Source organism: Trachurus trachurus (assembly GCF_905171665.1).
Source record: "Trachurus trachurus genome assembly, chromosome: 7".
Classification (NCBI taxonomy): Eukaryota; Metazoa; Chordata; class Actinopteri; order Carangiformes; family Carangidae; genus Trachurus; species Trachurus trachurus.
The window spans coordinates 18,065,881-18,091,219 of NC_139901.1; the positions used below are offsets into that span (position 1 = coordinate 18,065,881).

General features: G+C 41.3%; 1 protein-coding gene across 1 annotated transcript; it reads right to left on the reverse strand.

The window, feature by feature from the left end:
- Positions 1 to 3,926: 3,926 nt before the first annotated feature.
- Positions 3,927 to 25,051, reverse strand: gnai3 (guanine nucleotide binding protein (G protein), alpha inhibiting activity polypeptide 3). The gene is made up of 9 exons (XM_083976323.1): positions 24,811 to 25,051; positions 15,942 to 15,984; positions 15,341 to 15,482; positions 15,081 to 15,238; positions 9,589 to 9,717; positions 8,325 to 8,454; positions 7,780 to 7,933; positions 6,736 to 6,943; positions 3,927 to 5,012 (listed from the first exon to the last, which is right to left on the reverse strand). The coding sequence occupies exons 1-8, from the start codon at positions 24,926 to 24,928 to the stop codon at positions 6,753 to 6,755; spliced, it is 1,065 nt and encodes a 354-aa protein (XP_083832449.1). The 5' UTR covers positions 24,929 to 25,051; the 3' UTR covers positions 3,927 to 5,012; positions 6,736 to 6,752.
- Positions 25,052 to 25,339: the final 288 nt, after the last annotated feature.

The following is a 25,339-nucleotide window of genomic DNA, read 5'->3' on the forward strand; positions in this document are numbered from 1 at the left end:
TTTTGATGCCCTGAAAAAACAATATTTATTCCATATTTCTACTCCGACTTTAGCTAAGTACTCATTTGTTATCAAAATTTAAGAGATTAGTGCTTTAAATAAAACATGTGTTAGAATTTTATTAGAATTAGAAATAGTTTTTCTTTTGAATTCAAAATATGCATTTTAGCATGCTAGCAAACAGCACACATGCTGTATCAATACAGCCACTGCATAGCATTGTTCATTGCCATGACATAAAGCATGATAAACATGGATAGTTTACATTTTTGTATGCAGAATATCCTATTGTATTGTTAAATTGATAATACATATGAATATTTATCTTAATTTATTTTTAAATTAACATTTTTACCAAGTGGGCTTAAAGGGGACAGTAGCAAAAAAATCACACCATTTAGGGCAGATGTAAATGAGTATAGCTAATTACTTAAATACATGATCAATTAATACTTTTCATGTTATGTTAGTGCAGCTTATATAGATTCATGTCATGTAGTTGTTTTTAAATGTCATGTGTGTAGAATAAAAATATTCAGATTTTTAACCAGTAATTCACTGATGTTCCCTTTAAGCCCACCTGCTCCCATTAAGCCCACTGGCTGTGTTTCAATGGAGAGTTTCTTCCTTTCGACTTTTGAACCATTTTCCTGCCTAAATTTGACCTCACCTAATCAATCAGCTTCATAATTCAGATAATTAAATACCCAAATTTAAATATTAGTGATATTGCATCGACCAATTCATTCATTTTATTAATTGTTTCTATTTAAGCTGTGTTTTTATGTTTAAAAAGTTATTTGTTTAGTTGTAAATACTGAAATTGATTCATTTATTATCCTTAAAATAGTATTGAACCAGGAAACTGTCTTTTTCTCAGTCATTGGGTCTTCAGAAATCTAGATAAAAACACTTTCAACTAGCTGGCTGGACCAGAAAATTTGGCCAAATGTAAATGCCAATTGTATAATGTAGGATAGAGATACAGACAAAATGACAACAGATATTGAAAGCTTAAGTACTGAAGAGTAATTTCTATTCTAATTTTTTATTTTGTTCATGAATAGTTTTTTGGCTACATTCCAAAGAAGACATGTTGTAAGTTTAGCTTTTTCTGTGTTGACAACACAGCAAATAGGCCGATCATGCCTATTTGAAATGCCATTTACAGGGCCGAGGAGAGGAGTGGAGACAAAATGAAAATAGCTATTGAGAGCTAAGAGATTACATATTTTAATAGAATAAGTTTGGATTTTTAAGATTTTTAAATATATATATGTATTTATCAACAAATCATGAAGTGGGCTTATTTGGAACACCCATGGGCTTAAAGGGTACATTAAGTACCCATTAAGCCCATGCCAGATTTTTGGTATATTTTGACAAATTAAACAATAAAAACATTAAAAATTGGTATAAATGAATGATTGAGACTTCAAATTAGACATTAGACTATCATTTGAACTAAAATGTTTTCACTTAAATTGGGGTGGTATATATTAAAAATGGCTGAAAAGCAGATTTGGTGGGCTTAATAGGTACACTTACCCTATATCAATTTGAAGAAATGTAAATCAACCCCAGGCTGCACTTTTAGTTAAGAATAAAAACCATAGATGGGTAAAAACCTGCCAGGATATGATGATTCGTAATGACAGAGTAAAAAATGAAATAGTATTATTGGCAGTAATAGAGGGCACCAAAATAAAGATTTTGCTTAGGGCCCCATGGAAGCTTGGGCCGGCCCTGTACATAACTGAGGGAGAGTGGGTGAGTTTTTGTCTCTTTTCGTATTATGTGCTGGGACCAAGGGGGCAGTTGTCGGTCTGAGAAGTGAAGCTCACTTCCGCGTTCAAAAAGCTGCAATCCCCCCGGCTGTCGCTGGGGGCTGGCTCCAGAAGGGAGCAACTCCAATCGAGCCCCATGTTAAAATAGCCGATTTTACAGCTTAAAAAAACATATTTACAGCCTGGTACATTTTATTTTTTGGGTCTCAATCGATAGTTTCTACCCCCGCACACACTCTGAGGGGGGTGAATTTTTTTTAAACTCTACCGTTTTACTATTATTAGGTTTAAAGCACTGGCCAATTAGGGCGCAGAACCGTTGAGTGACAGGTCCGGCGACCGCTGTTACGAGGCCAGTGGGCGGGCCCTCGGCCGGCCAACGGCCGCACCGCTCCAAATATGGCAAGTAGAATCCAACATGGCGCGGTTCAAACCCCCGTAGTAGCGGCACAAAACAGACTCCCCCAAACCAATGGGTGACGTCACGGACGCTACGTCCATTCTTTTTACAGTCTATGGCTGGGACTGGCTGGGACACTATTTTATAGCAGGGGTCGACGGCCCGGATGTAGGCTACTTTTAAAAGCGTCAGGGTCACCAGAACGCTCCAAAAATAATGCCTTGAAAAAAGATAACAAGTAAAATGTAATAAATCTAATTTCACATTAACTCACTGTGGTTTGAAATGATTTCTGTGAAATCATCTCGGTTACCGCTAAGTGTTACGAGATCCCGACACGATGACATCCACTTTCTGTGCGCAGTGAGCCCTGGGACGTCAGCACACCACCTGCAAGTAACTGCAGTGTGCACATGGATCTATTATAACACATACATGAGTGTGCACAGCTCACTCGCTGATTGAAGGTTGTCACAAGAACCAAAGTACCTTTTTTTCGGTACCGTGAAACATTGCCCTCAGCGTGTGGTGTGGAGTCCTGTCGGGACAGACGCGGTCGTTGGGCCAGAGCATGGGTCTCGGTGCGGCTACAGTCGAGCTCACGGCCCATTTATGTGAACGCCTCTTCAGCTGCTCGGTGTGCACCACAGCGGTGGTGCGCGTTTAGACCATAATTGAGTAAAAGTTATTTCGCAATATCGTTATCGTTTTATCGCCCACCCCTAAGATCATTATATGTCAGGTGCTCTGTGGCTGAAGGGTTATTGTGTCAGGTAACCAATCATGAAGTCATGGGTTTGAATCCTGCCTCAGATGTGTTTGTTGCATGTCATTGCTGTACAGTACTTGCTCTCATTAGGGTCCGGGCAGCTCAGCTGCCAGGACACTATTGTATTCCTAGGAATTCTTCTTCTTCTTCTTCTTCTTCTTCTTCTTCTTCTTCTTCTTCTTCTTCTTCTTCTTCTTCTTCTTCTTCTTCTTCTTCTTCTTCTTCCAAGGAAGTCATACTTCCCATGGGCGAAAACTCACCAAACTTCACAGAAACGTCCGACCCCATGCCAGATTTACTCAACTCCAAGGACATGGGGTGGGCACAATAAGCGTTAGATGCTACAGTTTTGAAACTTCACCACAATGTAGCCCCAATACTGCTGAAACTTTTGTCCACTTAAACTCATTACAAATTATGAAGTCCATCACAACTGTCTTGTCTTCCTATTCTCCTTTTTGTTGCTCAGAATTTGCCAAAATTAGCCCGGACCCGACCCATCGCTGCACAGCAGCTAGTCTATAATTTGTCAATTTCTTTTGCTAATTCAGCATGGATTCAGCAATGGCTTTCAGCATTCAAACGCATTTTGTCTTAGGAAATGCTCTTTCTAGTTTGTCTCCTATTACTCAGAATTGCCTAAATTTGTCCAAAATTGCCTGGGCCCAACCACTGCTGCAAAGCAGCTTTAATTTGTGTTTTGAATAGATATTTAACTGCTTGGTCTTCAGCTCATCCAGATGTGTCACTGAATTCTAAAAATACAATTTCCAGTTTGCACGACCCCTTCTCTGCATTGTTTAGGTGAAACTAGGCCTTTTTAATCCTGACAGCAGATAAGTGGCGTTGCCTGGAAGACTTCGATGTTGTAAACAGAACACAGCCCAGAGATCTTTGTGCCATCATTTAATGATGTTAAAATGAACCATTACAACTGCAGAAAGTAAAAAATGAGCTATACATTGAAACTTTTAACCTTCGGGAAATTTTGCAAGCAATTTAGCTGTGCATTAAGTGACTGATCTACTACCCGAACTGTGCTCCACTCCAGCATATCATAGTATATCAGCAACAGACGGTATTCCTCAGTATCGTGTGAGGGCTACAACCAAAGAACACAAATAAAGCCTCTGGCCATATCAAACTATCCCACTTTTTACGTTGTAGCCTAAATGTTTAAATTTCTTCAGCGATATCCACAAGATTTTAAAAATTACCTTGAAAAAAAAGAAGGTTCTACATTACCCTACAGTCAGTGAATAAAATTAGTCATATTCAAAACTGAAAAATGAGGATCTCCCTTCACAAACTGATTTTCACTTATTTGTCTCAAGTATAAAAAATATTGTTCAACACAATACGGTTTAGCTCAAATTAAAGTAAATGTGCAGACAGCAATGTTGCTACTGAGTTCATAAGACTCTAACTAGTCCCAGACCCAAAATGTTACGTTATATACATTAAACTACTCACACAAAACTATTTCCCATACATAAGTTATGGCATTCACACATCCAAAAGTGAAAACACTATACTGTATAATTGCAACTCAAAATTAAAATAAAATATTACAAATGCAAATATTCAGTAAAAGCAAAGTGACACAGATGTACAACTAGGAGAAGATGCAACACAAGAAAGTGAATAGATTTTCTGTATCAGCTGTGAAAATGTTTAAAAGAATAATCAATCTGATTAACAGGCTGTCTGTTTTGGTCCTTGTGCAGATGACAGACAAACTATAAATGTGTCAGAGGGGCTTTACCTGCCAGCCCCTCGGCCACTCGAAGGTCTTAAATATGACAGGACTCCACATGAACTCACAGTGATCAATTCGCAAGCCTACCCCGACTTATCATTTCCTCCCAGTATGCTCTGCATCGTAAAATATGTTAAGACAAAAGTGATCATAGTCAAAAGTGTCCAGATTGGAGTTGGAATTCAGGTCCTGCAAGATGCACGGCCGTCAACTCGATCCTTAGTAATATCTACTTTCTTATTCGTTCTCTGCAGACAAAACATAACAGCCCAGAAGTCCTGATATTTCTCCTGACACCTGCGCGGGACAAGGAAAATAATCATTAGTATCTATGGTTACAGTAAAGTCATTAACTTGCACGACCGATTACTGCCACTGTATAACTTATTATTACACAGTAGCCCTTAAAGGGATAGTTCAACAATTTGGCAAATTGGCCCATTGCCATAAAAGCTATTTTTAGAACGGCGGAGCAGAGCCGCGAGCTGCTCAGAGCTATTCTACGGAGGCTAAAGCCAGGAACACACCGCCACGACACGTCCCGACGCCGACGGCTTTGGCCGACGAGTCTGTCACCTCTCGTCGGGAGAAAGGAAAAAGTGAAACACACTGCCCCGACTGCCGACCAGAGCGATTGAGTGGCGAGGACTCCCCCATAGAAATACAGACCAATGGTCTGCGATATAGCGCCGCAGCTGAGCAATTAGCACTATATAGCGCATTTAGCGTGCGCCCCTGTCTGTATCTATGTGCAGGCAGAGATCAGAGATGGTGTTTTAAATAACCATGCTAGAGTTTCACCAGCTCTCATCTCCGCCAGTCAGCCTCTCAAACTGCCGCCTCTCTCGCGTGCGGGCGCACCGCACGTAGACACACGTGAGAAAAAAAAAAAAAAAATTCTGTGAGAGACTGTGGCGGGCCCTAACGAGACTGTGGCGGGCCACCACAGTCTCTTTAATGAATGGGAAACACTGTATATATTGCCGCTTAATATATCGCTTTACTCCTCTTTTTATTTTGTATAGCCTACCATTTTTACTGTAGGACAGGCTAGGACACCGTTTGTTTACTGTGGTCACTTCCGTCCCTCCCACACACCGCGTTGATTCGCTTAGGGCACCGCCAATCAGAATCGCCATAGCTAGCACACACCCAATCAGAGTACCCGATGAGTCTACTCTCCCGACGGCCGACGAGTCCCGATTGAGCATGTTCAATCGGCCCAGACGAGACCCGACGGAGAGGAACACACCAAACAGACGAACTCCCGATGCCCGACGGTCGGGCCGGTGTGTCCCTGGCTTAAGGAAATTTCTTGGTCTCCTTCATCAAACTCATCAAATACACAATCCAACAACTCCAAAATGCTGCAAAAGTTGTGACCTGCACATTCACCACGAGATATTAACGGAACGTTACGAGACAGAGTTATTTTAGAGGTAAATTCATGCAAAACCGCTGATGCACGTTGCGTTCAGGGACAGTTTTTCAGCAAGCAGTCTCTGCATTTACCTAGAAAACGGCAGCGTCTCGTAACGTTCCATTATTATCTCATAGCGTGGTGAATGTGCAGGTCACAACTTGTCCACGACAGCGTTTTGGAGTTGTTGGATTGTGTATTTGATGAGTTTGATGAGGGAAACCAGGAAATTCCATCAGCCTCCGTAGCTTAGCTCTGAGCAGCCTGCCGCTCCGCTCCGCCGTTCTAAAAATAGCTTACACCGACAAATAAAGATTATGGCAATGGGCCAATTTGCCAAAATGTTGAACTATCCCTTTAAGATGTCACATCAGAGTTAAATCAGAAGCTGCCTGGTTAATTTGGTTGTAAGAAAGAAAATAACAGCTGTAACATGGAAGCGGTGTGTATGCCTGTTGGTATGATAATAATATCATATATAATAGTGATATTAATATAATAAAACGTTTTCTTGGTTGTTGTTTTTTACTGTATTTTAATATAGGCAGTTATTGTGATTATATGCGCTAGTATTTAACAGTTGCCATGCAGCATGCTGACCTGCAGGGCCCGAAGCTTCAATACAGTCCAATTTCCTGCAGGTTGATCTTGATGATGACGTCGGTGACGGCATCAAAAACAAACTGCACATTCTTGGTGTCTGTGGCACAAGTGAAGTGGGTGTAGATCTCCTTGGTGTCCTTCCGTTTATTTAAGTCTTCAAACTGGCACTGGATATAAGCTGCTGCCTCTTCATATGAGTGCCCACCTGCAGTAAAAAGCTCATTATTTATCTCATAGTTTTCTGAGTTAATCATAATCTATGCAACAATCCATTATAAGATCTCTGGAACAGTTAACCTCATTTTATTTTTAACAATATCATTTTTAAGATGCAATTAATCTGCCACCAGTTGTAGGTATCTTATGTCCTGCTGCTGCAGTTAATAACAGACATTTTCTCTCTGTTTTCTATCATGTTTTACTAACTTTATTACAGTTTTCAGAATATTTATTTTTATTTTTATGGCTCCACATTTTTGTTCATGCTACATGCATTGTGCTTCAGGCTTGTTTTTTTCTTTTTAACCAAAAGTGGAAAAACTGTCAGAAAAACATTTGAAAAACTGACAAAGGCACGCTTTATTAATGTGTTTGGATTTTTGGATTTTTTCTCAGAGCAGCTATTAAATTATGTGTATGACTTTGTGTAGAAACACCCTCAGTCATAATCACTGTCATAATAAAAACAACAAAACATGACACAATCTCTTGTGTTGCAGATTATGAACTGTCAGGATGGTGTTGCAGTTCACATGTGATAAAACAGATACAAGAAAACACAGAGATTTTGTCCAACAGAAACAGTGTCACTTGTTAAAGCATTCGCATAATACAGAGAGGCTTTGCTGCAAAAACTAAATCCATAAAATAAACCTGGAGCATCATACATAGTTAATATGAGTCAATGCTCAGATGCATCAGGTGGAGAAAAAAAATAGAAAAAAAAATCCTCAGATCACAACACACATGAAAAGCAGCACAAAAACTGACAATATTACAGAAAATTTTTGATTTACTGTTAGAAGACAAGCTTTGTCTCACCAGAGTACTCGGGGTAGCAGATAGTGAGTGGACTCCTGCTGATCTTCTCTTCAAACAAGTCCTTCTTGTTGAGGAAGAGGATGACGGAGGTGAGCGTGAACCACTTGTTGTTGCAGATGGAGTCAAAAAGCTTCATGCTCTCATGCATCCGGTTCTACAGAAGAGAGACATGAACTGATCTATAACATCCCCTTTTCCACAGAAAAACATTCACATTAATCTATAATATCATCAAGACTCAATTCCATTTAGCTGCTTTATAGTGTCAGGATCCTGGGGTGCGCTCCATATCCTGACTGGCATGATGCTGTTGGTGCCAGTAGGTTTGTGTTTTTCAATCCATATATTTGGGATATAGCACATGCAGCTTAGAAAGGCTCTGTCTAAATGAAAAGCATGTGTATCGATGGGAAAAACATATCTCAAACAGTAGAGGGTAAATCCAAACTGTGGTGTCTTTGTCAATGCCTTCAGGCTGTATTTACATTTACTGGGACACATCTAGTATCAACTGACAATAAAACCACAATGTATCCATCATTTACCATCTCCTCATCCTCTGCCAAGACAAGGTCGTAGTCACTGAGTGCTACGCAGAAAATGATAGCAGTGACTCCTTCAAAACAATGAATCCACTTCTTCCTCTCCGAGCGCTGACCCCCGACATCAAACATCCTGAAGACACACACACAGACACACAGTGACTACTACATACGCATAGTGCATGTGCTCAATTCTTATGTCATTTTAATTTCAGAGTTTTATGAGTGTCCTTTTTAATCCCGGGAAAGAACTCACACACTCAGACACAAACACACACGTAGCACGCTGGTGACATCACTTTGTAATCTCATGTTTGTGTTGCTGCCTCCGTCTCCACCTGAGGCCCACGGAGGTCAACTAAATCTATACTGAGCTGTTAAACTGACACAGAAATGAAATGACCGAACGCCGTGTGCTTCAACACCAATTCAGTGATTACACAAGTCCACATCTTATGGGGGTACAACGGCAGGGCATGGAGGCTATTACAGTTAATGTTTCACCAATATACAGGAGCTAGACAGAGTGATGATAAAGGACCGGAGCGGTGTAATTACATTAACTGCCACAAAGGTGGGTCACACTTGGCTGAATGCCAGTCAGCAGCATTTGTGAGTTATGAAAGAGGTTTGACAATCAGGGTTTCAATGCACCATGAGATAAGCAACTAAGCTACAAACAAGACAAATCATCAGGCAGGTGCATCAGTCAAGAAATACACTGAAATTAATGTTATGAAGGGGACATTATCAATCTACCTCTGATAAACACAGCCAAACATACACTATAAAGAGAAATGAGATGATGTACGAGCAGCCTGTACCTGTCTTTGCAATCAAGGTTTTCGTATCATGATTATAAGATTATGACTATGATTAGATGATGAAGAGGAAGTTCTTTCTTTATCACTTCTTACATCGAGGGACGTCTCCTAGCAGCCATTCAATAGAAAAATGTGCACAATGAGCTAAATTGTCCATTAGTTCACATGAGCAAAACAGATTTGAGAGAAGTCAAAAAATAAACATAATTTTATGACGGACAAGTTAACTGCTCAGTGCTCCCAGTAATAGTCTCACCTTAAGTTCCTCCACTTTGGGAATAACTGACTGCGTTAAGTTTATAGTGATATTAAATATTATACCGGATGATAACAGCTCAAGGCCTTAACTGCTCATAAAAGCTTTACAAGTTCTCTTTATGGCACAAGCAGCCCACCTTAGGATAAGGATCATCTGTGAGCACATAGACTGCAGTTATACTAACTTGAAATAGAGATCTTTGAAGGTGAAGTGAGTTTCCACAATGCCAGTGGTCTTGACACGCGTACGCAACACATCCTGCTGCGTGGGGACGTAGTTTGCCTGGCAGATCCTCTCCAAGTCATTCAGGTAACTGGAGTGACACAAAACATAGATATAAGCATGTGATCCAAGAGAAAATGTCCACACAACTACACAACACAAAACTTTACAGGTATCAAAAGTAGCATAGATAGTACTTTTAACAGCACATGGTAAAATTATCCAGGGGAGGGGGAGTAGGGGTGTGAATGGGGGCGAGGAGTTGTCCAGACACACAGTATGAAAAAAAAAGAAAATATTACAAAGCACCAAAATGTTTTTTGGACACTTATTTGTGGTGAAGTGTGGGGCTTGTTCTGCAGCCAGACATCCAAGGACTCCACAGAATGATACTAAATATGGGCTTATACTTTGGTGAATGATAAACACTGGCTCCTTGTGGGTTGAGTAAAAACAGACTAACTCCACTGGTTCCTCTTGTCTAATAGTGTGGACAAAGTGCACAAAGAGCCACGACGGCTCGGCTGTTTTCAAAACAAAGAACATGTCCTTCACACTAAGCTACTTTCTCTGTCAGGACGAGTGTGATATAAACGTTACAGAAACAGAAAACCTTTATCCACCTCTAATAGGTGAATACAGTCTCGACTATATTTAGTAACCGAAACCATTCTGAAAAAGTCAGAGCCACATCTAAACAGTTGAGAGGGGACAGGAATATTTTGTAAGTTTAAGTGGCTCCTTTTCTAGGAATGCAATAAGCAGTACAACAAGCCGACACAGGAGAGTAAAGAACAAGACACATCTTGCCTCCCTTTTTGTTCTGTTCTATTACAGACGTGAAGGAGGTGAAGTGAAGTCCTTAAAAATGTCACCCTCCTCGTGACCAGTGACACAACATTACAAGAAATGCCTTACATCAGCATACATGTGTGAGTAAGAGCACGATGGATGATGTAACTTCAACCTTCAGAGTAGTTTCATTTCCCTTGGGAATTTTCAACGTTTTAAGTTGAGTAACATCCGTTGTGTGTTATTGAGACAATGGCAGCTTCTTTGGAAATCCTCATGAAAAATAAGTTGGAACCAGGCGGTGAAATAATCTTGTCAAATGATCAGACTCTTCAGTTCTCCACCGATTTAGAATTGCACTCCTACGGCACTGCACAACTCACAAGAAACGGTTTAAAACTACTATTATCCCTTCTGATTATAAGCCTGTGCAAACCAGTCGAGCTACAGTTTGTCTGTCCAGACTCATGTTAAACACTCAGATGAGTCATTACACTGAAACAGATTACTGTTTTTATTGTTGTTTTTATATCCCCGTCCCGTTTTAAGAGCTCATTCTAAATCATTAGTAATTTTATTTGAAACAGAATTAGAAATAGTTTTGAATATTTTCCACAGCCTCATGACTTGACTAATGTCATGGCTAATCAGTATAAGTAGTGACGACTCTGAAGGAGTTTAACTATATGATAACGTAAAGTGATTTTTTTTTAAATATGTGATATTGGGATATATAAATATAAGTTTAATTGATGTGACTTTGTTAAGCTTTGTTGCTCTTGTTCTGCTGTATGTCTACTACATGAGGGATTCAGTTAAAGCAGAAGTAAGCGGAATGTTTGTGTTAAAGGGATAGTTCAACATTTTGGCAAATTGGCTCATTGCCATAATCGCTATAGTCGTAGCAGTAGGTTTGTTACCTTTATTTGTCGGTGTAAGCTATTTTTAGAACGGAGGAGCGGAGCGGCAGGCTGCTCAGGGCTATGCTATGGAGGCTAAGGGAATTTCTTGGTTTTCCTCATCAAACTCATCAAATACACAACCCAACAACTCCAAAAGGCTGTCGTGGACAAGTTGTGAGCTGCACAATCACCACGCTATGAGATAATAATGGAACGTTACGAGACGGAGCTGTTTTAGAGGTAAATTCATGCAAAACCGCCGTAGCGCGTTGCGTTCAGGGACAGTTTTTCAGCAAGCAGACTCTGTATTTACCCTGTATTTACCTCGAAAACGGCTACGTTTCGTAACGTTCCATTATTATCTCATAGCGTGGTGATTGTGCAGGTCACAACTTGTCCACGAAAGCGTTTTGGAGTTTTGGGATTTTGTATTTGATGAGTTTGATGAGGGAAACCAAGAAATTCCTTTAGCCTCCATAGCATAGCTCTGAGCAGCCTGCCGCTCCGCTCCTCCGTTCTAAAAATAGCTTGCACCGACAAATAAAGGTAACGAACCTACTGCTATGAATATAGGGATTATGGCAATGGGCCAATTTGCCAAAATGTTGAACTATCCCTTTAATATAAGTCTTCAATAGTTAGGTATCTTCCGACAGCAATCACTTATATAGAGTGTTTGGTCTGAAACACGGGTCTGTCAGTCACTCTGCTCTGCTGTAAGCCGAGGAGAAAACTTTCCTTGTATCCTACAACCTTTATCCAATGAGGAGAGAGAACAGCATAAAGGGGCGGTCCTCTCTGTGTGTGTAGCCAAGGGATGCGTGTGAATGTGGTGGCGTAGGGACGAGGACGGGGACTGCTAACTCCATCGGCAAAGTTAGCCAAAACGACCGGATCGCTTACTTCTGCTTTAAATAAAAGAAACACCATGGAGTATGCAGTTGCAGTTATGATGTCACAGTGAAGTTGACCTTTGAAACATTTTTTAAAAATTTGATATTTTTTCTCCTCTTAGACATTTATGTTAAATTATGTCATAATTAAAGGTAGGGTTGGTGATCTTATTCTGGAGCATTCTTTTTTTTTTTTTTTTTTTTTACAAAATTAAATTAATTAAATTAACACTCTGATTGCAACCAATTAATTAAATGCTTTTTCATAAAAATGAAAAAAGTCAGTCACCTGTGGGACAGACAATCCTGTAAAAACAGCATCCAATCATTGGGAATGCAATGTTAAAGTCAATTCGTGATGCTGCCATCTCTGTCCCTCTCTCCCTCCTCTGCTCTACCGCTCTACTGCACTAATCACATGTGCAATCAGATTCTTTGACGAGTTACGACTGCAGCAAAGACAACAACAGTGATACAATGTACCACACTGAAGTCTGGTAGGTGGTGATGTAGCTGAGCTCTAAGATGAATATTGAATGGTTTATTATGATGGTTTTTTCCTTTATGTGAATGAGCCATCAGAAAAAGCTGGTGCACAGTTAGCGATGCTGCGCAGTGACACGTGACAGTATTGCGGAAAGTCGCGTCGCTCACATTGGGATTACATTAGGTAGCGCCGCGAGTGCGATACCCTTGCGGCTTCACCTTGACGTCAACCCAACACTGAGCAAGCGTTGCGTGTTCCCGAGCTCTGGAGGCGTGGCTTCAGAGAGAAGTGAGGAAAGGGGGTTGCACTTTTGACTTGTGTATTTTCAAAATGTGGCCTGCTACAGTAGTTTTCCAGGATCTCCAACCCTACCTTTAACAGGTGAATTCTTGAGTTATGGCCAAGTTGTAAGAGTTTTGTGAAGTAACAGTGACAAGATTCACTTTTGACCAATGATTTTTGGTCACCAAATTAGAATTAGTTTATCCTTGAGTTTAATTCAACAATGTGCCAAAGCTTAAGAAATTCCTTCAAGGCGTTTCTGAGATATCCCGTTCACAAGAATGGGACATATGGACAACCAGAAGACGCTACATCTTCACCAGCCACAGCTGTCTGCAGCACGGAGGCATGATAACTAACAAAAACCACAAAGATTAAAATTGACACAGTGGAACCGGATATACGATCATTTACATACCACACATTCTTCACCCTTCCCAAAATTTGCTGCCTACATTATCCACAATGCCACTCTACAGACTGTCAGCCTTGAGCAACAGACACTTACTCAAGTGACATAAACCATCAGGTGTAGACATTAGTTGTGCAAGTGTAAACAGTAATATCTGCCATCATGAAATGCTGCTCCCAGCTGCGACTGAATTTTGCTCTGCACTTGCATTTCTCACCAAATCACTGCATCTTCTGTATTATAAAGTGTGAAGCAGGTTTTCAGATGAATGGGACGGATACTGGAGCGTAGACATTAAAAACGATTTGGCCAAATTTAAGAAGATTTTGTTGACTGGTCTGGATTATAAAATATAATTTAGGTATATTTTTTTAAATTTTCACTTAAAGCAGATATCAGTGGAATGTTTTTGTTAATATAAGTCCTAAATAGTCCTATTTTCCGTCAGCAATCACTTACATGAAGTATTTCAGCCTAAACACGAGTCTCTCCGTCACTCTGCTCTGCTGTAACCCGAGGAGAAAATTTTCCTTGTGGGATACAAGTGTTATCCAATGAGGAGAGAGAACGGCATGAAGGGCTGTGTGTGCAGCCAAGGGATGCGCGTGAATGTGGTGACGTAGCACGAGGACCAATTGATGCCTGACAAGGGCGGGGGCTGCTAACTCATGGTGCGTTCAAAGAAACTCGTACTTTGTGTTTTTCCTTCCTGTGAAGTCATACCAGTTCGATCTGGTACGAGTTCACGGGTCGGAAGTTACGAGTGGCCGTTATAGGGAACTTTCACAGACAACAGGATGGTAAAAACACGAGCTACGGGTTACCTGGAACGCTACCAAGTCGTAGTTGTGACTTGAAGCTGTAACTTACGGTTTCAAAAGCCTGCCTTGAACGCAGCATTAGCCGAAACGGCCGTGAAGCTGATATCTGCTTTAAAGGTAGGGTTGGAGATCCTGGAAAAACGGTTCTAGCAGGCCACACTTTGAAAATACACAGACAAAAGCCCAAGCCCCTTTCCTCGACTTCTCCCTGAAGCCACGCCTCCAGAGCTCTGGAGCACATAAACATATAATATATATATATATATATATATATATATATATATATATATATATATATATATATATATATATATATAATATAATATAATAATATATATATATAATATATATATAATAAACCACATTGTCACCTACCAGACTGCAGTGTGATACATTGTATCACTGGGGTTGTCTTTTCCACGGTCGTAACCCGTTGAAGACTCTGATCACGCATGCGATTGGTGCCCGACGAGCGGTACGCGCAGAGGAGGGAGAGAGGGACAGAGACAGCAGCTTGATTGACGCATCATGATCCAATCATCTTAAATGTGATGTTAAAGATGATTGGATGCAGTTTTTCCAGGCTTGTTCGTTCCACAGGTGACTGACTTTTTTCATTTTTGTGAAAAAGCATTAAATTACTTGGTTGCAGTGTTATCGGGCGTATAGAGGATTTCGAGCAATTCAGTAAAAAATGCCACACAATAAGATCCCCAACCCTACCTTTAACTTTTCATTTAAAATTTTGTTTCATTTTGTTGTTATATGTCAGTTTTCACTTCATGTAGTGACAGAAGTCGCACTCCACTCCCACATTCCTGCACATATTTTAGCATTTAATATGAACATCATAATGTGTCCTCACTATGCAGCAGAGTCATTGAGCTGATACTCTCGTGATCGATCGAAACAGGCCTGAACTCCGCCGTCGTTCCACAGTCTCCGAATCACACCAGTCAGCTCGGCCGACAACACGCCATCCTCTGCCGTGCTCGCCAGTGCAAACAGCTGCCGGGCATCATCCTGCAAAACAACAAAAGATGATAATTCAATCATTATATCAGAAATGAGGATGTGGCTCTTTGAAAGTCACATTTCGATTTAGACCGAGTGTAGCCTGCTTACCGCCCGTGCAGAGTCTCCAAAATCTATCTTTAGCCGGCCCATTGCCCTGATGATGGCCATGATAGACTGGATGGTGTTACTGTACACCACCACTTTGTATTGCTTGCACTCCTCGTCTGAATAGCCATCTTCATGAATAATTCTGAAACAGAAACAAAATACAAACAGGCTTTTAGAGTCCGGACAAATATTTGACAATGGCTTTAACAAATGTGGGACAAATTACAGATTAGAAACATTTCACTGTCATTAGTGCTGGAATTTGAGCTTCAGTGAGCATTCAGCATGCCTAATGTGGGAACCGGGAGAGTCTATTCAGGTCCTGCCAGGCTACGACTGGCCTCTGTGCCCATTGTTTAACATGTTATGAAAAAGGCGGCTTCCTCCAATGCCTGAGCGGAGCAAAATGACGTTCCTACTCTGCTTCTACAGCATTTCCACAAAGATGAACCCTGTTTGTGATCACAGCTCTCCCCACGTTTAAACTTCTGACAACGAGGCTGCAGCTGAAACTTTTCATCAGCATCATAAGGAATACATATAGGATGTATGTTAGTATGTGCACTGTTATCAAGACTGTGCTGTATATGCTGTAACTTACTTCATCTGCTTCACTATTGTGCTTTTCCCAGATTCCCCAGCTCCTGAAAAAGGAGGACAGTAGATATATGAGGTCACATGCCAGGAATGACAGCAGAGACAAACACATTACCACATAATATCACAGTCTCAGAAGACTTGTCAGACATGGACAGTGGATCAGCTCTTCTAACAGAATCACAATTCACACGGTGTTCAGTATATTTACATCAAACCACTGCCCTCAAAACAAAAAAACTCCCTTGTTATAAATCTCAGTGGCAGCTGCAGAGCCTTAGGGAATGTATACAGTCATGAGGTCCTCCCTTACATGCTGCGGTGATGCATGAAGATCTGATGTACCAGTCAGCAGATTGGGTGTATGGACACTTTTCATCTGTCCACAGACACCACAGTGTATATAGTACCACAGCATAACAAAAGCTGCAGAGTCACAGACGGCATCACGGGAAAAAGATGAAGTGATGAGCCTGGACACCTCTTAAGGAAGTGAGAGCACAAATAATATCAAAGTATCAAAAAGCTGCTGTTACAAAAACTGGTACTGAGGGAGAAAATGACTTCCCATGAGGAAGCTTTACAGTATTTCTATAACAGGCAGCCAAACAGGAAACAGTTGTCACGCTTCTGGCTGGATCTGTGTTTTTCCACCAGAGAGACAATTCCAGATATCACGCCTGAAAAGCAGAGATGTAAAAACAGTACAGATCTGCAACACAATAGTCAGTGTCGACATGCAAAGAGAAGCAAATACCAGAAAACACCAGGGTTTAATATCAGTAGTCTTGTATGGATTCACTGCCACTGCCACCTGTTGCTCTGTTACCCCTCTAGTGTCTCTTCACTAATCAAGAAGTGTTCACTTTAGCCTTTTATCCATTGAATTTCTTCAGCTTAGCTCCATCATGATGTTGGCAGACGTTTCTTTCTTAGCAGCCAGCAACGACTTTCACAGGAACACTTCATGCCATTGCAGCCCGTTTGACAAAGTATCTTAAACACCCATTAGGATTTACAACAGCAGTGTGTCGATTGAAATCGTGGATGCAGAGAGTAATTAACTATTGGTTTATTCATTCTTCGTTTGGTCTATAAATATGACGTTTTCACGGCACAGAAAAGCAGAAAAACAATCTTTTTGATATAATAAAACATACAATCTGATAATTAATGACAGACTGCTTAATCAATAAATAATTCAGCTCTACACTACAAGAACTACCACACCCATACATTTCCATTAAAATTAAACACATAGCCTGCATGTCCACTGTGTTACACTGAGATGACATCAGCACATAAAAATATCTGGGCTATATTAAAGGAGTGTTTGACATTTAACGAAATACACTTATTCACTTCCTTTTCACAAATGATTCCTATCATCCTCATATCTGCTCCTTCAATATGAAGCTGGCATCTATCGTTGGTTGGCTATAGCTTAGAGAGCCTGAAGACTGTAGATAAGGGCGAACAGCGAGCCTGCATGGCTCAGCCTAGATGTACTGTAAAGAAAGGTCTGCTAGCATCTCTAAAGATCACTGATTACCAGCTCATATTTTTTTATGTTTAATGAAAAATTGACTATAGTTTCAACAAAATAAATAATGTTTTAATTAGTGAGCTTCAGCTGACATTTAGCCGATTCTGTTTCTGATCTTCATGCTTACTTTCTTTTGCCTTGGTTTTATATTTTGGCTACCACAGTATATGAAAAAAGTGTTGTCAAATAAAGTAAATAAGTGTATCAAGCTGTCTAATCTTTCAGTCCTCATGGTTTAAAAGTCTGTAACCTTGTTTGTTAATGGTTTTACAGACTAAGGGTGGCCTGAAGGAAAATTAATTTTGGCAGCACATCTGATTTTCTGTGTTATGAAGCTGTGCCGCCTGTTGACTCACGCTGGATTCAGCCATTTTTCATAGCTGGAGTTTAAAGGAATAGTTCACCCAAAATTCAAATTTCATTATCTACTCACCCTCATGTCGACTAAGGGCTGGGAGAAGTTTCAGAGTCCTCCGTGCCTTCTCTGAGTTACAGCAGGGCTCCGTGCAGCACTGCATGTCTATATGACGGTTGCGAACGGAGCTCACTTTTCTTTGTCCAAAAAGACATCCAAATACCTCCATAGTGCTCGTCTGTAATGTCCCTCTTGTATTGAAGCCCCAACATGAGAAATTGTTCCGAAAAAAATTAAATAAGTATATGTTTTAAGCTTGTTTGTAGTGGAAGCTCCCAGTGTTGCTCTGCCGGAATCTCGCGCAATTTGCGGAGCCGTGAACTGGGTGTCAATGCAAATCGCGCGAGATTTGGACGGACCAGGAAGAGCAGTGCTGGGAGCTTCCTCTACAAACAAGCTTAAAACATATACTTATTTAATTTTTTTCGGAACAATTTCTCATGTTGGGGATTCAATACAAGAGGGACATTACAGACGAGCACTATGGAGGTATTTGGATGGTTTTTGGTGTGTCTTTTTGGACGAAGAAAAGTGAGTTCCGTTCGCAACCGTCATATGGACATGCAGTGCTGCGCCGAGCCCCCCTGTAACTCCGAGAAGGCACGGAGGACTCTGAAACTTCTCCCAGCCCTTAGTCGACATGAGGGTGAGTAGATAATGAGTGAAATTTGAATTTTGGGTGAACTATCCCTTTAATTAAAGAGGACTGAAAGCATGTATGTACATGACACATCAAATATTAAACAGACTATGGGTGAAAAATAATTTCCATAAACATCTGTCTTGACTCTAAGCCTCCAGTAATCATCAGGAACCTTGAGGATTCCTGCTTCTTTTTTTTTAAATTAGCCAGGAAGAAGTTTCAATATAAGTAAAAAAAGAAAAAGAAAAAAAGGATATGCATTTTCTTAGTATTGTTCTTTTTTCCCCAATAAAGGTGGTGGGACACATCCCCACTACCAGTCAGCAATCATCTGCAGATGAATTTTGTCAAGGAGGCTTACAGTAGAGTAATGTGTTCAGATGGTTGGCCAACAAGAATTAATTCCACGAATTCTTTGGTTAAGCTGTCACCAGCAAAAGAGATTTAAGCCCGCTCATACACACGGGGGGTGAGGACAAATTGTGTTGATCCCTCTCCTCACTTCTGTCAGTCACCAACTCCCTTATTCATGGCATTTTCTCTGGCTCGATTTATCAACTGTGTCCTGCTGCCAGTTCAGAAAACCAACCTTGCACAAGTATTCACAGAATCGTCCAAACCCATGCAGGATACGGACTCCAAACCAAGCCTCATTTAACAAGAATCTCAAACGCAGATTTTTTATGAATCACTGTTTGTGGTCAAATAGGAGAGCATTTTCATTGGAAGTGTGCTACGGCTCTGCAGCCCTGTGGTTCTGTATAAAGAACGACAGCCGAACTCCTCTTTGTTTTTCCCCCTATAACTCTCTTGTTCCAGCACAGACAGGGAGTGGTGGGCACTGCCTGGAAAAATCGCTTCCCCCCTCAACTCTGTGGTCAGGATTTGAAAATGAATGTTTCCATACCATGAGATTTTATACTGCATTGTGATGTTGCACCACCACACGAACCAGCCCTGCGGCAACGTCCTCACAGATCAGGGCTCATCCGTATCTTCACTAAAATGATCCAACAACTGCATGTTTAGTCTATTTCAGTTTGCACTTCTATCATTGTGCTCAAGGCCAAACTACCTGAAATAGCCAATCTTCCACACAAAATAAGCAATGAAATCCTGTGAAATCAGTGTTTGATAAGAATCACCTCAGAGTTGTGGATACTAGTGACTCTGAAACGATAACAGGCAGATTTACTGGCAGAGTTTTGTTTTGCTATTTCCTCTCAATCTTCTCGATCAAAAAAGAAAGATGACTTTTGTTGTGAGAATAATGCTTATCAGGCATGTGAGCCAGAATATAAACAATAAAAGAAAATACAGGAAAAGGATGAACAAATAAATCACGTATCTGGACATAAGCAAAGCATGAAAACATTAATATACTGTAGTTCCGGTTCTTCTGATTTTTCTGATCAGTTGGATGGGATTTCTTTTAGAAAAATATGTTTTGTCCTACTGAACATCCTGCTCATCCTTCGTAACATATAGCCTACTATCTGTGTCACACAAATTCAGATCGTCAGTCCTTGTAATCTGCAAACTGTCCATTTGACACCTTGACTTATTCTTTTAATAACAAGCAATTAGGTGCAAAAAAAACACCCTCCACTATGAGGAAACATGTCTGTGGAAATCTTTCTTAATCAGTTATGATGATGCAACTTGTTGAGACACGGCCCCCTGAGCACCAAACTGCATGCCACCATCGCAGTCTGTTCAGGAAGACTGCATGGCTACATGAATTAAAGCAATAGTGCGTAGCTTTTTAATGTCTGTCAAATGTCCATTGCACCCAAGCCATTAAACCCACACTAAGGAACTTTTCAACCTTCATAATATTTTCATAACTTTTGTGATGGTACATCGACTTACAAGAGGTTGAACGACACCTCTGTCATGGTCTGAGGGGATCGCCTTCACTGGCACTAAGCAACTTTGAGGGGCATGGTGGGACCCCGGCTCTCACTTAAGTTTCACTTTCACTTTCGCGAGTCACGAGGAGGAGGGAGTAGGCAATTGTGTATGTGTGTTTACTGTGAAATGATCCGCTGGTAACAGAAACTTAGTTTGGACGTCTTCTGTTAATTTCCATGCACCGGTAGAGCAGGATGTTTACGGCGCTACGCGCTAGTACTCATGGGAAATGTCTTCCTTCAGGCAAAACACTACCGCTTTGGGCCACTGGCGCCGCCAAACTCAACCAAAACTGAAAGTTCTTTAGTACAGCTTTACTGTAATATATGAGATAACACAACACTGATGAAGCCAATCAGCTCCGAAAATCTCTTGCAGTATGTTTCAGTATTTGTTGTTCTGAGTTTCGTGTCGACCGGCGACATTCCCGCGCTGGTGCACAGGAAATGACGTGTTTTACCTCACAACAGGACAGGAGGGGGAGCAGGAGCAGTGAGTCTGCTATAGCAACAGGTAGAAACAAGCGCCCAGGACACAAGTGGACTGTACGACATAAAAAGCTTGGTTGTTCAGTAGAAGGAATACAATCAAAGAAATAAAGTCACCAACGGAGAAGACATTTAGAATGGTCTTGTTTTTCCTCGGTGGAGAGCTGCGAAAGCAGAAGACTCAGGGCAGACATGGATGTTGCTTTACTGCTGATATGAGAAGGATGTGTTGCTATTACTTGTGTGTAATGTAACACTGAATGTTGAGGCGCGACCTATGTTTGCGACGGCTACTCTCAGTGAAAATTCAGTGCTTTCATGTGTTAGTGGAACGACTGATATGACTGAATTGTGTGGATGGAAAGTGTGTGAATGTGCCATAGTGCGACTGATAGATGCTGTTAGACATCCATAGCAAAGCTTCCTGTTATGACACCGGCAAAGTGTGCCTGACTCCCCTAGTCGGTAAGCTAAGGTGAGGTGATCTGGCTGTGAACATGGTAATTATGGTGCCGGGACGCTGTGGTAGCTTCCACTCACTGCTGCTCACACGAAGAAATGACTGCAAAGTGCCGACCCTTGGGCTGACTGCACGCCAAGCCAAGATGTGGATTTGTGGGAATATTGGCCACTGTTATTCGTTTATATGACCAAGTGACCTAAACCTAGTGCAGTCATTCCCAATCTGTATGATTTTTGTGATAAAAATAAAAATGTCCATACATGAATAATGCTTCAAATGTTAAAACACAATTAGCCTACTTTAAAAAATATATATTAAAAAATATATATATAAAGTTTAAATACTGTTTCCTTACAAACATTTTTGAGATTTTCAAGTGGGCTCTGAGTTGGAAAAGGTTGGGAACTACTGCTCTAGCGATCTTTTGTTTATGTTAGCATTCATTAGCATGTATCAGCATCTGTGCTGAACATATGTGGCTTGTTAGCTTAGCTAATTATCTAGCTGATTGGCCAAGAAAGGGTTATTTGAGCACGACACTGAGCTGTGACACTGATGCTAGAGGGAGCAGATTGAGGTGGTTTCCTCCTACAAGTACCTGGTGATGAAGCCTGACGACAAACTAGACTGGTCAACTAACACTGACCACGTCTACCAAGTGTGTTGGGGATGCAGCACCAAACAGAGGGACACAGAGAGGCTGGACAAGCTGATCATAAAGGCTACCTCTGTCATTGGTGCAGAGCAGGACTCTGTGGTGTCGGTGGCTGACAGGAGAACTCTCTCCAAACTGCTCTCCATCATTGACAACAGCAGCCACCAACTGCATGAACTGGTGGCAGAGGAGCTCGTTCAGTGGGCGGCTGCTCTCACTTACCTGCTCCACAAACTCAGGAGGTCCTTCCTGCCCAGAGCCATCTATCTACATCATTTGATTTAATAGATACTGACAATCTTTTTTTTTTTTACTCTAACAAAATACGTTGGAAAAGACTAGATTGCTGTCTTTATAGTTCATCACATTCTTTGAAGGGTGTAAAAAAAATGTCTCTCAACTAGGGCTGAACCAAAAAATCCGAAGCTTCAAAGCTTCGTTCGTTGCCATGGTAATCGATCATGAAAGTCCGTGATCGATTTTTTTTCTCCTCCTTTTTCCCTTTTTGACACCGGTTCTCATTGGCAATTGTTACATTAAAATGAGTAGGCGACTTGGCATCCTGGAAACCTGCCTGATTTTGGAGATATGCAGTGTTTGTTTGCCATTACTTTCATTATTTCCGCTACAAATATTTCAAACTGGGGTTGGGCCATACAGGCACTATTGTACACACCAGTAGTGATGATTTTCATGTGATAATTGTCACACATATGCATGACATGTGTTACACATTGTGGAGCTGAGGTTTTCAGTCTTGAAACTGAGGCACCACAAAGGATCACAAGATAAACCTGAGAGGTCATCACACGATTATGGGGATGGAGAGAATTATTGTGGCCGATTCTGTCTCTCCTTATAAAAATGAAACAACTCAGGAAAAATCACATAAACACACAAACCACACCCACACTAAGGCCGTAACTTGTGATGACATGTCAAATGATGGCAATGCTTCACATTGGGGGTCACAAACTATGAACGCTGCTACGAGAACCACTGCTTGAGCGAATAAACAAACACATCTGCCGCTATAAAACAGGATGTGGACTTAAATTACTTCTTCAAAACTGCCCTGAGAAATATGCACTAGGAGAGAAGTTACTGCTAATGGGCAGGGAACATAAAAATGCTGAGTGCTGCTGGACCAGGGGCATTTAATCCCTCGGGAACGTCTATGCAGTCCACACCCAGTGTCAGTACCACAGAGATCACTGAGATCTACCAGCAGGCAGAGCATTTACAGACAGTCAGCAGTCGGCATGAGTGAACACTGAGATCTAAAAACGAGACAGCATTAAAACCTGGAAGACACCAATCACCTAAAATATGTACCAGCAAGACTGAACTCCAACTGAAAGTTCAAGTTCAACAATAATACATGTCACAGCAACCCGAACGCTCAAATCAAAATCAGTAGAGCTGAAACAATGAGTTGATTAATTGAATTCAACAGGCAAATGAATTGGAAATCATTGCGAATAATATTGCCCCGTGTTTTGTCTAGTGTCATCTGGTTTCAGTCCTCTGTTTGCTACTCCCCCACTCTCTGCGCTTTCATGTATTTAACACATCCGAATTTCCAATACAGTTGTCTTTATTTTGTGTTGTCAAACAACAGACAGAACAAGAATCTGGGAAACCAAGTGACTGCCCGTAGCCCTAAGTCCACAGTCGGTACCAATACATGGCTCAGCCATACACTGGGCTTATATCATGTCTTGTTTAACGAAGTCTCCCGGAAATCTAATGACCAGTGTGCTGCAATGTGTTGGCAACACTGCAGGCTGTAAACAATAGACGAAATACTGCAGGGGTGATGTACTTTTATAGGACAACCCAGAAGTTAGTAGTAGCCTAGGTATCTGGAGAAAAAAAACAATGGGAACCCCTGATGTTTCAGAGTGTCCAGGGTCTACCCCACTTTCCCCACTGTCAGATGGAACTGGATCCATGATGAGTTTCTGTGTAACAACCAGCCTTTTGGTAGAATAAAACAAGAAAATGTCTTTGCTTGTTTAAATCATAGTCTGTCTTTTTAGACATTTCACCCCCCCCAAAAAACACTGACAGACATAGACATACTGTAGGAGGGGACCAGAATTGATAACATGCTGACTCATTTGGGGGTTTCAGGACTCACTCAAATCTAAACTCTTGGCACCAGTTCAGTTTGAAAGAGTAAAGGCCAATCGGGAAACCCCATCTCAGCCTCATGGGATCCAACTAACCAATGGTTTAAATATGACTCACTCAGTCGGGACATCAAGCTACTAAGTGAATGTCACAGTCGTGGGAATTTTCTCCAATAGACTTCAATGCATTTAATTTTCTTTTCTTGGTGCTCAGATCCTGGAAGTCGTTGACCCAGAACAGACTGACCAGGGTCAGCATTTCCCAGCAGCTGTAAAGTTTTTTGTTTGCAGGCACTGACGTTAAACGGGCCTGGGTGAGTTGCAACGGGCTTTATGAAAAGTGACATCACAAGTAAAGTCGTCCCTCAGCACGAACCCCCCCCCACCTTTCAACCATTCATAACTGATAGAAAACACTAACACAGCGGGGGACGTGCAGTTGCCCCTCTACCATCAACATCTGGTTAACTTCTGCAAGTCCTGTCAGTGAGGTGATGAGCCACAGCTGCTTCAAACCAGCAACAGAAGGAGAAACTCAGACTAAAGCCTGATGTAAAAGAGTGAAAATTAGTCAATGCACTAAAAAAAAAGAGCCAGAAACATGTAGTTCATACCGAGCAGAAGCAGCTTCACTTCTCTTGAGGATTTCTCTCTGTCTTCACGCAGGTTTTTATCAATCATTTTACTCCTCTCCACCGCAGCTTTGTCCTCGGCGCTGATCGTGCAGCCCATTTTTATCTTGGTTTTTTGCTCGGGAACCACTTCTTAGCGTCGGCTTGTGGTCTCAGCAGTTCATGAGTTGAAAGGGGGGAAACGCGCTGCTTGGGTCGAGGAGAGTTGAACTTTCCCAGCCGGAGGAGCCAGAGAGGAGTGGAGAGAAGCGGAGAGAGAGAGAGAGAGAGAGAGAGAGAGAGAGAGAGAGAGAGAGAGAGAGAGAGAGAGAGAGAGAGAGAGAGAGAGAGAGAGAGAGAGAGAGGCGTTGGCAGCGGAGGCTCGTCAGTCCAGCTCCGGTCCATACACAGCTGTGCAGATGAGTTACAGCGACAATAATATCCACAAAAACTGGGTCTTCAACTTATCAAAAGTTTAAACTCACAAAAGAAAATAAAAAAGAAAATAAAAAAATTAGTCTGAAAAAGCCTC